The sequence below is a fragment of the Plectrocnemia conspersa genome, unplaced genomic scaffold, assembly GCF_051122295.1.
Source record: "Plectrocnemia conspersa isolate PC_06_02 unplaced genomic scaffold, ASM5112229v1 ptg000005l, whole genome shotgun sequence".
In the NCBI taxonomy this organism is placed as follows: Eukaryota; Metazoa; Arthropoda; class Insecta; order Trichoptera; family Polycentropodidae; genus Plectrocnemia; species Plectrocnemia conspersa.
In genome coordinates this window covers 19,970,195-19,985,754 of record NW_028277169.1, presented here as the reverse complement: position 1 = coordinate 19,985,754, position 15,560 = coordinate 19,970,195, and the positions used below count along the sequence as shown (strand labels likewise).

Below are 15,560 nucleotides of genomic sequence, written 5' to 3'. Positions count from 1 at the left end.
AGCGCGTCTACCGCTCGGCACGGATCAGTTAAGAAAATTATGTAAACCATTGACCACCGGGGATTAACTGGTTGTTTTAAACATTAGAATGAAGTTCACCGGTTCTTCCTTGGTGACGGTGGTTAGAACCTAGTATGTAAGTAGTCTTAAGTAGTTGTAAGTTGTTTATAATTTATTAAGGAACTACATTGTTGTTAGGAGGTTTTTGCCAACTTTTCCTCCACATGTCTAAAATATTCAATAATTATACTTGTAGCATTATGTTATTCTAAATTTAATACCTTTTTGTAATTAAGGAAATAGTTTTAACTAGGTACTTAAGTTTGTAATATATATCATTTGTACTCAACATTTATTTTAATAAAGAAATTGTTAAGTTTTTTTTTTTTTGGAACGCAAGCGCTGGTAATTTGGCGGAACACGAAGATCGAAAAACGAAGATCTTCCAGAAACTCCGGATTGTGTATATTCCATACCAGAAACTATAATATCTGCTTTCTGGAATATACTCGTCAACGCGACTTGAGGTAATCGTATACTAGTAGAATCGCTTAAGCTAAAAAAATGACTGGGCACTTGACATTTTTGTAAGCCAAATTAAGCAAGTTGGAGTACGATAATGAATGAGTTATTGTTTGATGCGGCTCGTTCAATGAGTTTATTAGATCTAACCGTCTTTATTTACATTTGCAAGTATCTGTATTGAAATTTTAATAAGCTATAGCTTAATAATTAATTTACCTCCGGAAATTCGACGATGCCAGTGACAGAGTGTTCCGGGAAGGTCTCTATGTTCTCTGGTGTCATCGACAGCCTGGCAATTGGCCATCGCACATCCAGCACCCCAGAGAGCTTAGGGTCCTCGTATGTCTCGCTCTCTGTGAGGTTCTGGTCGGCGGGACGCAACCGCAAGAGGTAGGTTCCGCCTTTGGCGAGATAACCGCAAGGCAGAGTGAGCTTGGTGGCATTGGTGGGCGAACTCGATGCGGGTGTGTGGAGTGGCACATCGGCCACAAGATGTCTACGTCCTCTTTCCAGACGCCAAACGGATAGTGCTAAAGTCGGCAAAGGCTGGGGCGGCGCGTGCAACCAAACTTGGACGTCGCCACTCAAAGCCACGTGAGCGAATGGTACTTCCAATCTCGAGTATGGCGGCAGGACTCCAACTGGAATTAGATAAATAGATAAATTATTACATGGAATAAATAAAAATGTATATATGTATATGTTTGTAGTAATAAAGGGGAGTAAGGCTCTCTTAGGTCTATTATACAAATCATTTGTTCCGTAGATAAGAGTTCCCCTATCGAAGGGTAGATATGGCTCGAGGGTTTGTATGCAAAAAAAAAGCGAAACAAAGGTGCATGGGATTATACAGTTTATTTTTACACGGAAAGTGTTTTATGTGTTTTATCTAAATACAATTTATTTTTTAAATATGTATATACATATATGGGATTGTAGATAATAAAATAGGTTTTATTAAAGTGATATTTTTTAAAATATAATCGAACGATGAATATAAACCAATATAAGTATGGCTATCAAACCATAAAAATATATGTATACTATAAAAACATTTTTTTAAATGAGCTTTGAGAATTTAAATTCCTAGTGAAAATATTTTTACTGGTATTTTATTGAAAATTTCATTTTTATTTATTTTATTGTTATTTATTTTCATGTTTAAAAATATTTTATACAAATAAAAATTACTATAAAATCAAGTAAAAATATTAACATATGTATATAGCGAAATTTGCGTCGGCGACCAACTGCTCCAATAGCCGTGATCGTCTAGTGGTTAGGACCCTACGTTGTGGCCGTAGTAACCCAGGTTCGAATCCTGGTCACGGCAATGCCAATGCATTGTCGCGGCGGAGATTTCTTTTTGGCATTTTTCTTTTCTTATTACTTTTTTATTGTTATTCGACGCATTTAAAACATTTTTGCAAATTTGCGACGCATTTAAAACATTTTTGAAAAGTATTAAAAAAAATATTTAAATAAATTAATTTTTAAAATCGCCAACAGATGACACACTTTTAATTAAAAATAATATATTGTATTATTATATTATATAATACGCAAATATTATTTATTAAACATACATTTTTGTAAATAAATTTTAATTATTTAAATATTTATATAATTTTGATAATGAAAGCTATATCATTAAAAAAATTAATAAAATGAAAATTCGCCTGCTGCCACCTGTTAAGCGCTCACAAAATTTCCGCATAATTAAAATAACTGTAAAAACAAATTACCCCGTTCCAGGGTTTCTCTCCAGATCCTTGATTATTACCAATATAGATTTTTCAGAAAATATTTATAATTACAGGATCTCGGGATATTAATATTAAGCTCAAAATAAGTTGTCTACTACTCTTACACAATACATTAATATTGGAACTGTAAAAGTTACACAGCATGATAACAGGTATAAAAAATATTATCTTTTTATTTTATTAACAAGTTTAAGTAATAACCATACAAATATGGCATTTATAAGTTAGCACGGCACCATGCTAAAAAACACCAGTTGTTATTCTCCACTATGTTTCCTGTGCTGTTCAAACCCAAACCTAAACAAATTAACCATTACTATACTGTTATTATATTTGTTTAAGTTTGAACAGCAAGTGGACGTTTCACAACCGGCAAATTTGAGCGTACTAAACATTTTTTTTGTTTCTGTGTAATAGATGTTATATGATAGTTATAGAATCGCGATTAACAAGATACATATCGGTAACTTTTACATTTTCGGGATTGGTGGCTCTGTGGTGTGTGACTTTTGCAGCCAGTTAGAACCAGAAGAGTTAGGTAATGATTTGTGTTAGAAAAATTATGACTGATCTCGCCCAAGAGTAAGTTGCCGTGGTTGTCAAACGATCGGTGATGTGATCAAGCGTCATATATTTTATAATGATCGAGTAAGATTGGTTGCATGGGAGATAAGGAAAATTGTGAGCCAATCGTTTAAGTGTTGAGCTCCACCTACAAATGTAGCCCTTCATAAAAGCTTAGCTTTCAAAGTTTCACAGACAAGTTTCACTGACCCAGAGACCACGGGTTCGGGTCCCAGCAGCAAACTCGAATTTTTATTTATAAATTTTATTAAAATTTTATTAAGACACATATTTATTGTAAATTATATTATATATAATTTTTCAGAATTTCAGAATTTCTGTCTGGTAGTTAATACTAACTTGTAGGTATTTTTTATTTAGATTTAATCTATTCTAATGCCTCATAATAAATAAAATAGTTTGCGTGGTTATTGTGCAATTATTGGTTTCTAATTATCTTTTAGTGACCTAATAGTTTTTATCGATGCTCCCTTATCTTATTTAAATACACAATTGCATTTAATTTAAATATTAAATATATTTCAGATGAATTTCAACGGTAATTATTAATCTTTAGACAGACTTAATTTTTAAGAAAATAATATATGAATAAAGTTATGATTGATTTTCAGGGCTCGAAAATTAGGTATCAAAAAACTTGTTCAAACTTAGGCTCAGAAACTCAGTGTAAAGGCAGATGAGGTTGTAAAGTCAAATTTATATGTTATATATATGAATGTATATATATAATCTAGAAGTCATTTGAGAGGCCCAAAACGATTTTATAAAATATATAAATTTCAAAATATATTAACTCCTTCAGATCTTAACACTAGAGCCCTGAAAAAATAATTTAGTTCTTATAAAGATCTATTATTGACAGTAAGGCGTCAGTAAGATAGATTTTTGCAACACTATACGTTTAGTAGTTGGTTGTTAATGTTTTTGCCCCTTTTTGTTGGAAATGTTTTTCAAGCGAAATTTTAAAAATTCTCTAAAAACTATACCTTTAAATTGCCAACGTTCGCCAAAATTTAAGTACATATTTATTCTGTATAGTGAAACTAATACAAATCTACATTATTTATATTATATTTTAATTCCCGTATAAGCTAAACATATTTTAAAAATATTTTTTTAGAATTTTATGATTTTTATACATATTTTAATAAGTGTTTTACAATTTAAATCGATAAAATCAATTTCATAGTTCGTTCTCAAGCTCATTTGTTCACTTGTGACAGCTCTTTTGCGCACAGTTCTGTGCAATTAAATAAACAGTGAAATATGTTATAATCACAGCATTTTTCTTACAAAGTGTCAATTGAAGATGATTTAAAATGATGTAGCATTTGGAATTATAGACAATATAATCTAAACTATAAATTATGAGTGTGCCAGTAAGTGTTTAGTTACATTAATAATATATCACGGTTATTCTAACAAAATTACTATTGACTTTTTAGGATCTAATATTAAAAGACAAACAGCGGTGATTTGGCAATTAAATGTATACATACCAAAGTTAATTAAACATATTACAATGCTAGTAATAATGAAAAATATCGTATTAGTGTAAACAAAAAGTTACATTTTACCCACTATATAGTATCGTTTACAGAAGCAATGACAGATCTAATTCCATTTACGTATGGCAAACGATTAAAATATGACATATTGCGACAATTTTGAAGAAGATGAAGAGATGTCAATCTAAGTGTTTAATCCTCTACAGTAAGTGAAATTTTTTTGCTGCAATAATAGTTTTAATTTATCTTGCTGTAACCAAGATTTTTTAGCTAAATAACCGACTGCATCACAATCATTGTCACGCGATCGTCGTAAAAGATAGTATCCCCAAATATCAATAGTAAAAAAATACGTTTTATTAGCATTTATACGGGTTGATCGACATTAACTTTAATCTTTATACGTACTAACTATATATTACATGTTCACGTTTAAAACGTACCCAAATCAGTAGAATCTAACGTATATGTGCATTAAATCGGAAGCAATGATAATGTTTATGTATTTAAATAAGAAAAACTCACTTTTCGGCCTCGGAGCCCGTTGACATGAATTCAAAATTTGAAGATTTCATTACGAAGATTGTTTTATGATTGTTTATCTAGTTCAATCAATGTATTCTTCTAATTCTCAACACATTATGTATATATTTAATTTTCATAGTTATAACACACTTAGTTAATTCGTAATACGATTATTTATATTCAGTCAAATCGAACAAATGAAAATTATTGTCGCTAGCAAAATTTTATTTAAAAATAATAATTATTTAAAACTGTTGTCACGTTGATGTCAGCCATCTTGTTTTATATTTAAATGCTTGTTTTTCATTGGTCGAATATATATATTTCCTTTTTGTATTTATCTTCAGATTAATTCAGGTATATAATATAAAATAATATATATTTTTTTATCAAAAATATTATTAAATTTACACCAATCATAGATTAAAATTTGAAGACGACTTTTTTATTATTTATTCGTCCTCTTTCTTATTTAGACTATTTAATTAAAACATTTTTATACAAATCTTTTTATCTAAGAATCTCTGAATAAGTAAAAGTAAACCATATTATTATTAAATAAATAGTAAATTCATAAACTAAGTGCACTACAGTAACAATATTACACAGACGAGTCTGATGCAAGTCAGTCCGTCGTTATTATTTTCGCGTAATTTAATAACAATCTGCCATAAATATTCATAAATCATTTGCATACTACCCCGTCGCTAAATTTAAACGTGTAATTTAACCATTGAAGACCAATAATTTTCGCACAGTTTAAATTCAATTCAAGAGGGAATTTGCAAAAGCTCTCGCTCGCCGCAAAGTTTAGCGCAAGTCGAACGAGATAAAGATCGAGATGCCAGGTGGGATGCAGGACTGCGCTAATTACGGGAAACCTTTAGAATAGTGACTCGTGAAAATGCGTTGGTGTTGGTATTCCAGAAAATAATCATAAAAATAAGCTTATTTTTGTATGATGAAACGATCGATCCGAGTAGTGAGAAAATGAGTATTGTATCGTACATAAAATAAACGATATGTGACACCGAACGCTTCGATAATTTATTTTATGCGTTCAAAGGTAATGTGCGAAACGTGTGAAGGTGTGACAGGGTATCGAATGATATTCTTTATGTTCGGGCATAAAATTAGTTCGATAAGGTATAGAGACCGATAGAAAATTCGATTTCGGTTTTAGCTTATTTTGTATATTTTATAGTTTAAATTCATTTTTAGTAGATTTCTTAAGAAATATACTTTTACTCATATAAAAATAGATCTTGTTAATATTTGGCATATTTTCAGTAGCCAACCTGATTCGCAACATTATTTGAAAAATAGTAAAAAAAGAATAATAAACTTTCTTTGTGTTTTAATGCCGAAGTGGTAGAACTTTTTAGCCAAAGTAACTACCGGAAAAAGCAGTAACAGTTTATTTTATAAGCATATGTATATATCGCTATCAGGCGGTGGAGTCGAAAAGCAGGTTTAGAAAGTCGGAGTCTTCGCTGGAGTGTCGAGTTAAATTATTGTCGGATCTAATCTGTCCTGACTTGTTCTTGTGATGATGTTAGACGATCCATTGTGTCTCATGCTGTGACTCTGAGGCGTTTCCTCTGGTTCGTCTTTCGCCACCTCTCTATAACCATGTATGGCATATTTTATATTGCTGATTCGAGACAGCTCTGGCGATCGCAGATGAGGATGTTGGCAGGTCAATTGCATCTCTTCTTGACGACTCAGATAGCCACTCTTTTGCGCAGGGTAGAACGCATTGTATATTGCGCATCCTTTCCACACAAAAAGTACTTTTTTACTACTTTTTGGTATGACGAGTGAAAACCATCTCGCGAAAGATGTGTTAATAGATGGTCCGTGAAATATTTATAATTATTATCGAAAATGCTTAAGCTCAAAGACTTTTATTGTTGTCATTTCCCACGTTTCTTCGAAATAGGCGTTATAATGACATATTAATTATAAAAAATTGTGCAAATGGTTGAAACCCAAACACTTTTTTAATTGTTAAAAAATACTTTGCTAAAAATAAGCTTTGTTGAGAAAATGTAAGAAAACCAAAAATATTTTATAAAATAAATAAAACAAAATTATTTTTTTATACCCGTTTATATAAAGAAACTTACTTATAGCTGCCTTTGCCGGACGGAACATTTTATATTGAGTAAGCCACACAATTTATATGACTGAAGTATTCCCCTCGCATCTCGTGAGGGGAATACAGTCAAACTCTCAAACAAATATTTATTAGAGCTTATTTATTAAACAGATAAGATTTAAAATTTATCTCGCGATGCAAGCCAGTGATGCAATAGACTAGACAACTAGGAACACTACCATCGAAAAAAATTGTCCACATCAGTAACTGGAAAATTGCTTCCGACTTTAAATACATGAGTTTAACTCTCAACTTACGCTAAATCGACGTAGACGACACATTAGAAGTTCATAGAAAGCTTTCGATTCGGTCGTTAAATTTAATCCAGTCTAGCTATCATTTTGAATCGCCAAGAGCTTAGTTCGATCTTCAAGATAGAGAATAACGCAGAATCACGGCATGTGATGATCCAGCATATACATATGTATATATTATAATAATAATCATATATTATATAAATTTGTATGGCTTTAAAAATAATTTCGTAATTTAAATCTAAATCCAATGTTTGTGTTAAGCGCCGGTAAAATAAAGACAACAAATTCAATGGTCAGAATTTTATTAACAGCCTGATTGATTATGGTGAAAATAAATATCAAATGGTTAAAATAAAAATAGCACACGGTCTGAATTAAAATATAGGACGATCAGAATTAAAATAATTTTATTATTCAGGGTCAAAATAAATAATATCAAATGGCTATAATAAAAATAGCATGTGGTCAAAATAAAAACATAGGACGATCATATGAATTAAAAAAATAATATTAATGAATATAAATTATTTATTTTAGAAATATCTTATAAAATATTTTACTCGCACCAAAGCTGTTGGACAGGTTAGATGCGAGCGAGCGGTAGCGAGTGAGCGTTGGTATAATAACATTGAACACCCCATGAACGCAAGTCGAACGAAACGGGAATAGCGACAAAGCGGCGACGGAGAGCACGTTTGGCTTGTTGTGTTGAGAATGTCGCGAGCCTAACCAAACAACTTGGCTATAAAACACATTAATAATTATACCGATAATAAGCTGCCGATATGCGAATAACAGATCAACCAGCTGTAGCTATCTTCAGCATTACAGCAATAACACTATTTCCAAGTATAAAATATCTGTTGAAATAATTCTTACCGTTTAATAAATTATAAATTATGACTATCTAATATTTTTTCTGAACTTTTAATATAATTTTTGACCCATGTAATATAAATTTTGACCACAACCGTATTAAAATTCTGACCCAAAAAATACGAGCTTAAAATAAATTAATGAAAAAACAGTACCTCAAAAACAACTTACTATGCACAAAAAAACATATTTTCGAAAAATAGGTGTTAAAAAAAATGTCACTCACAGACAAAGAAAAGAAGATTGATTCGCCGACAAGTGCATACAGTTACAGAAACTTTTGGGCCAAGATCAACAGAATTTTGCAGCTCACGAATTTTAATAATTATTAATTAATTATTATAATAATTAACCTATATAATCTACAGAGATTTTCCCTCACAATGATGGAGATTTCCAAAATAAAAGGCAATACTACGCTTAAGAGGAGACATTTGAACTTTGACAGTCAAAGCTCACTTAAATTTAAGTTTTAGGAGTTGAGAAAAAATAAAGCTTTAGTATCTGGATTTGATTAAAAGCCAAGCAGTCGCTAGAAAGTAGAGAAAATAAAGAAAGTAGAGAAAGAAAATACAGATTATTGAACATAATAAAGTCTGTCTTAAAAAATGTATTTTAATTTCAATGCGCATATTAAACAGATTTATTACCCGGTTTTGCCTAAAACAGATTTAAATGCATCCTTTATTCATAATAATTAATTTTATTTATATTGTTATCATGAATTTATTTCAATAATAGGCTTAATATAATATTTTAAGTCTCTTGTGTTCACATATTGCAGAAGCATGTAGTCGCTGTGTACTTTATTCAGCGGTTTCATTGTCACGTATTAAAGCAGCACGTCGCTGTTCAACTTGACTTTGAACTTAAAAATAGCACACTTAGAACTGGGAGCCAGAATGACATATGCAAATTTCACGTCGCTACTGTTCATCTTTTGAGAGATGTAAGACACATGTATTTTATTTTTTTATAGAATAGATATATAAGCTACTATACGTTTATTTATTTTATAATTTATTTGACCACACAGTTAAATATGTTTTGTGTTGCGCAGCACAATTCAAAGCAACATTTAGAATTATTATTCATTTTATTTGGTGAACCAATTAAGTAAATACGCAAACATGCAAAATCTGTCCCACAATTGCGATCGCAATACAATAAATTAACTTTTCATCCTATTAAACGCCAGGGACAAAATCGCAAAATTCCCTGGGAGACCGTTGAATAATCCCTCACGTCCTGTATTCCAATTGTTGCCGTATTAACAAAAGTCAGGTGTTTTAATTAATCCCGACGTTCACGCTATTAATTGTTTTCCGGACAGGTATTGTGCTGCTTCCAGTTTTGCCACAGTGAAAATTTTCATTGTGCCCGATTATCTACAAATACACACATAATAAAAATGTGTATATTTTTTCTTTAATGTGTTGTTTAAATACATACGCAGTCAAATTAAAAATAGATTATATGAATAAATATAATATAATTTAATATTTATTAATTTACGTATAACTAATACAATTCGCGTAGCGAAAGTAATAAATTGTGTATTGAAGCATGAAAGAACATCGAATACTCGAGAAATCGAAATGTCGGTATCTCCTTTGGTACTATCATTAATCATTCGTTTTATCTCTTATATCTACTTGGAGATGTTGTTATATTTTCGATGGATATATTTGTATTTTTTTTTTAATATTTTTTTTATGCTCGTTTAATATGTTTATTGTTAAAATGTAAACACTGTCCAAAGCTTCCAAACGATTGATGTGTCGTTACATTTTTAGCAACACTAAGACACTCGCTTAAAGCACGAATAAAAAGCTTTAGTGATCAACTCTGCGCTATTACAATATAAATACAAGATCTACATTGTGAATCATAAACTAAATTTGCATATAATTTTTTTATAAATGCAAAAGTGCTGAAATCGCTTAACTGTATATTCACTGTTATATATTTAACTTTCCCTCGGAATGAATAAACTTAAAGTGTGAAGTATAAAATTAAGGAGAAGTTGGGATGTTATTATTTTCTAGGATTCATTAAGTAAACGTCTGCAAAGTATGAAAGAGCTTTTAATGTAACACAGGAAATGGTGCATTTCAACGGGTCTCGAGAGTATTATAGCGAAGCGTATAAAGGGATTATGATATATATTGTACTACATTCGGATATGACATTTAAATTAATTATCATCTTACATAATACAAGTAGGTTAGGTTCATTAAGACTTATTAATAAAATAATGTAACTATATTTTTCTATGGGTTTACGCAATACAAAATAAATTTGGCAGTAGTGCCTTAGTCCCTACCTCAATTAATATTCTATACGCAGCGCCGAAGAATAGGTAAACCTCTAAATACTATTAGATTATGGGATGATAAAGCGTAATCTGATGTTATATTCAATCGATTGCCCTAAATTAATGGAATATGAATAATTTATACTTGCTTATTAAAATATTACGTTGTATATACTTGTATTATATGTACAACTATTTATATTTGTCGATTTGTAGTACAAATACGCTTCAATAAACTTTTCAACTCGTAACTTTTTATGTATGAGGGCTTAATTTGCTGAATGGTGACTTTGTCATATCGTCGGCTTAAAAAAATACTGCCACAACAAGAACGTAGTAGATTTTCAGAAGCGTAATTTATATTAATAATTAAATAAATATTTTAACAAATCTCCATAGCAGATTTTTTTATGTGTACTTTTGTGTGATTTAAGAGTCATATTCAAATCAAAAATATTAACATTGAATACATGATTTGTGATTTTGTTGACTGGTGCAATTACATATTACAATAAAAGATGCCAAAGATCATTGTGTATAAATGTTGTTGATGAATCAACACAATATATACCAAATTTTTGATTTTTTTAGTATTTTCTTATTGCCCACTTTTGCTCCTCAACGCCTATTTAATTTTGGACAGAATTGTTTCAGTATTACTGTAGAAAACTACATCTATTACTATTGTCCCATTTTCAGATTTATCGATTGAATGCCTCACGCAAGAAATAACTTTATTTTTATTTTATATAGTTATTTTTATCTTGACTAATTTTATGCAAGACAAAGATCGCAATGATATTTTTTAGGAGAAAAACTATTTATCTACTGATTTTATATATTTACATTTAGATTTTTGATTCTTTCTCATATATTTTTATATGGTGCGGTGAATTTATAATTCTACGATTTTAAATTCATAAATATTCAATTTGATTTGTATTTTATTAAATATAAATGAAAGTAAAGCTTATGAAGGACAGCCAAACCTCGAGACCGCATTCAAATATCTTTGACAGTTATGAGTGGCATATTACGGTACAAAGCTTGATTCAAACACAAGTGCTTTCAGTCCAGTGCCATTCGCACTTCAGTTCATATTAGTATTAAAAAATCTGATAGTGATACAATGAATTGAGCATATTATAAATATTAAATAAATATTATCGACGCGTTAGTGAGCCCTATATTTAGCCTATATTTTATAAGGTAACGTGTAATTGGATCTGAGAAGCCTTTTGAACATGTCTGTAATGTACCACCAGCGATGTGTTCGACATTACTTATATCAAAATTAATCAAAGCTTTGGTTGGTGTAGCGAAACTGGTTGTAAATTTCAACTGAGCCAGTTCAGGTGAGAGAAGAGAATTTATATCAAAGAGCCGGGGATAACGAGAGTAGCGATCTCGACGAAAAGCAACCCGCTTAGGTACTTCTTGTTGGCACACTTTTCAAAACTAAAAGTAGAACTCTCTGGGGGACAATCGATTGGATTCTTTTGGCTTCGTCGCTCCACATTTCCGCGGGCTGCGAACATATTTTACATACATACATACGTTTGTCGGTAATTTATGGTTGTACAAGTCCCATTCGTGATGCTGAATCCTTTTCAGTTCGATTGAAAGGCGAATATACTCAGATTATTTTTATATTATCAATACAAAAAAATAATCTTTTTTGTTATTTTTGTGGCCATTGGAAAGCAACTTTAATGGTTTCTTTTATGGAAAGTGACTCGAAAGACTTATTAGGAAGTACATTAAAGAGGCGGAGTTTGTTAATAAAAGACTTATAAACACTTGCTTACTCAAGACATAGAGGCAGAGACGTATTTCGAGAGACACGAATGTCAGGTACTCTGCCACTTATACAATATAATTACTGAAAGGACTCTACTACTCCTTTATATCAGACTTGTTATAACCGTTTTTTTTAGCAACATAAACACTTATATATTCAACATCGCCCCCCAATACTGACACCTGAATAACATCTGTATATTTGTATAAATAATCAGTTTAAATGTTCGTTATTAGTATCAATATTTTACTTTTTTATTTAATGTCAAATTAAAGTTCATGTTTTTATTGTCAAAAGCACTGCATGGATGGGATGATGAAGGCTGAACTTAATATATGCGGACGAAACTGTAGCAAGTGAATGACTTATCTCCTTTGTCGTGTCGATGCAGAGAGCCGTGATGAGATAATGAGAGAAGGGTCTATAAATTAACAAACTCAGAACTGCTGATTGTTAAAGCAAATGTATAAATTATATATATATAGAAAAAGCCTTCAATATGATGTAGCACAACTATTTAAATATAGAACCACTAATTATCTTCTCCATATAATTTCCTTATACTTGCAAAGTACAAAGTATGTTCTTTCTATTAATAATGCAATGTTATTACCGCGTGAAATTCCAGCTGAAGTTTCTCAAAGAAATGTACTCAGAATTATTATTTTAAAAAATCATGAACCCCCAATCGATTGCAATTAAATTACAAACATCTTTACAGAACTTGAAAATTAATAAGCATCAATATAAACATAACTAGCTGTCCGTACCTCACGATAGTGAGTGTATGTTTACGGGACCCTCAACTTTTTGGGTTTTAAATATTATTTTCGCTTCGTTCTGATTTTTTTAAATATACTTTAAAATTTAATGGTTCAAATTAGACTTTATTATTTAGGATTTTCAATGATAGTCCAAATGGTTCAATTTATAACATTTTCAATTCATTTGAAAATAGGTTTACAACTTGACTAAAAATTTCCAAAATAAAACATTTTATATTATTTAACATTAGATTCGAAACTTAGATATTTAATGATAAATCTAGGATATAATCGATTTAAAATAGGTTTGCAACTCAACTAAATATTAATAAAACAAAAGTACTAAAATGTTTTCAACATAAAAATAAATATTAATAATTGTATCATTTAAAAGTAGCTTTACAGTTTATATAAATATTAATAATAAATATCATCTGTTACACATCCGCTCAATGATGTTTCAAAATATTTTGTTACACCTTACTGACTCTACAACACAATCGATCACCTATAGTCGGTGCAATGTGAGCGATTATAAGTCATTGATTGTGTTTTAGCGTATTTTAGGTGTTTGAGGGCCCATTTTAATGCTGCATATAACACAATTTGATCATAAATTTAAATTTTAGTAATAAGAACGTTTTTTAATTACATCATAAGTTACTTTATAATTAAAAAAGTTGTTTATATATGTAAATACAAAAGCCAGTTTTTAATTACATTTACTAATTAGAAAGACACAAATACTGAAAATATCAAGCACCTAATCTGTTACTTTAGATCAAAAGCGCGCTTCAAAAATATTAATAATTTTGGGACCCTTGTCTATCCTTAATAAAAAATATTTTGATTAATATATTTTTTAAAGTAAATGTTTTTTGCGCAGCATAATATATTTTAATAATTAATAAGTGCAAAAAGTTTTCACTTTATTTAAAATTCATAATAAACTGCACATATTTAAAATCTATAATAAATTAAGAATATTTAAAATCCATAATAAAATAAAAATATTTTGAATAAACCTTGAAATTTTATTCTGAAACTTTATAATTTAAAAAATATTTAAATTAGTGTTATACAATTTTGTGTAGTTTCCTTTCAAAGGCGTCAGTAAGAGGGATTTTTGCAAAACTATGTGTTTAGTAGATGGTTGGTAATGAATAGTACTTATTTTGAAACTTTGCCCCTTTTTGTTGAAAATGTTTTTACAAGAGAAATGTATAAATTCTCTAAAAACTATAACTTTAAGTACATCTTTTTTCTAAATAGCGAAGCTAACACAAATCCATATTATTTATATAATATTTTAAATCCCACATAAACTAAACATATTTAAAAAACTATTTTTTTAGAATTTGATGATTTTTATACATATTTTAAGTGTTTTACAATTTAAATCGCTAAAATCAATTTCGTTGGTCGTTCTCAAGCGCGCCCAAAACCGGGATTTTCCTTTCAAATTTGTTTACATGTGACAGTTTTTCTGTCATCTGGCAAGCGCTCGCTGCGCTCATTTTTGTGCAATTATTAAACAGTGAAATATTAGTGCATTAAATCGGAAGCAATGATAATGTTTATGTATTAAAAAAGAAAAAACTCACTTTTCGGCCTCGGAGCCCGTTGACGGGAATTCAAAATTTGAAGATTTCATAACGAAGATTGTTTTATGATTATTTATCTAGTTTAATCAATGTTTTATTATAATCATTACACACATTATGTATATATTTCATTTTCATAGTTATAACATACCTAATTAATTTGCAATTCGAATATTACGATTATTGTCGCGTAGCAAAATTTTATTAATAAATAACAATTATTTAAAACTGTTGTCACGGCACTGTCGGCCATCTTGTTTTATATTTGAATACTTATTTTTTATTGGTCGACAACAAAAGAATACGTTAGTGGAGGCTCGAAAATCATTGTGCCAACTCTATTTTTATTAAAAAAAAACATTATTTCTTTTGTTTACATGTGTTACGATACGATTTACAAAGTAGAAGATTGAGCATATGATTTTTCATTTTAAAGTCTGCGCTTCCGGAAGCCAAAGCGTCTTAGAAGAATTATATTATAGATTATTTGTAATAAGGTAATTTAATAAAGAAAAGGACGAGTGTTAATTACCTAAGCATTGCGGCTTTAAAACCAATATTGAAATCAAAAATTAAATCTTAACATATATGATTTAAGAACAGACCATTTTTTATTAAAATATAAAATACATTTATACTTAAAAATTAAAAACTTATTAGTAATGTTACAATAATATTATAATTTTTGCTTTTTTAATTAAAAAGTAATTTAAAAAAGCTTTCCTGAGTACATATGTCGACGCGACTTGAGAGAATCATATTCCAGCATACATTGTAAAAATAAAAATGCATATTAATATTTCCTTCATGTACAATTATCTATGTTTTGTTTTTTTTCTAATAAAAGTTAGTCGAATGCAATATTTTTGCA

The 15,560-nt window shown here is 29.8% G+C and overlaps 1 protein-coding gene and 1 non-coding gene across 3 annotated transcripts in view; one reads left to right on the top strand and one right to left on the bottom strand.

Annotated features, from left to right (window-relative positions):
• gogo (thrombospondin-1 like protein golden goal) overlaps positions 1-15,560 on the bottom strand; it is a 141,434-nt gene that overhangs the window by 25,553 nt on the left and 100,321 nt on the right. For both annotated transcript variants that reach the window (XM_088186235.1, XM_088186234.1), the window contains one exon: positions 742-1,166. In XM_088186235.1, the coding sequence (XP_088042361.1) occupies positions 742-1,166 (425 nt within the window). The remainder of the gene's footprint in view (positions 1-741; positions 1,167-15,560) is intronic.
• Positions 1,787-1,858, top strand: TRNAH-GUG (transfer RNA histidin (anticodon GUG)). The gene has a single exon. It is a non-coding gene; the product is annotated as a tRNA-His (tRNA).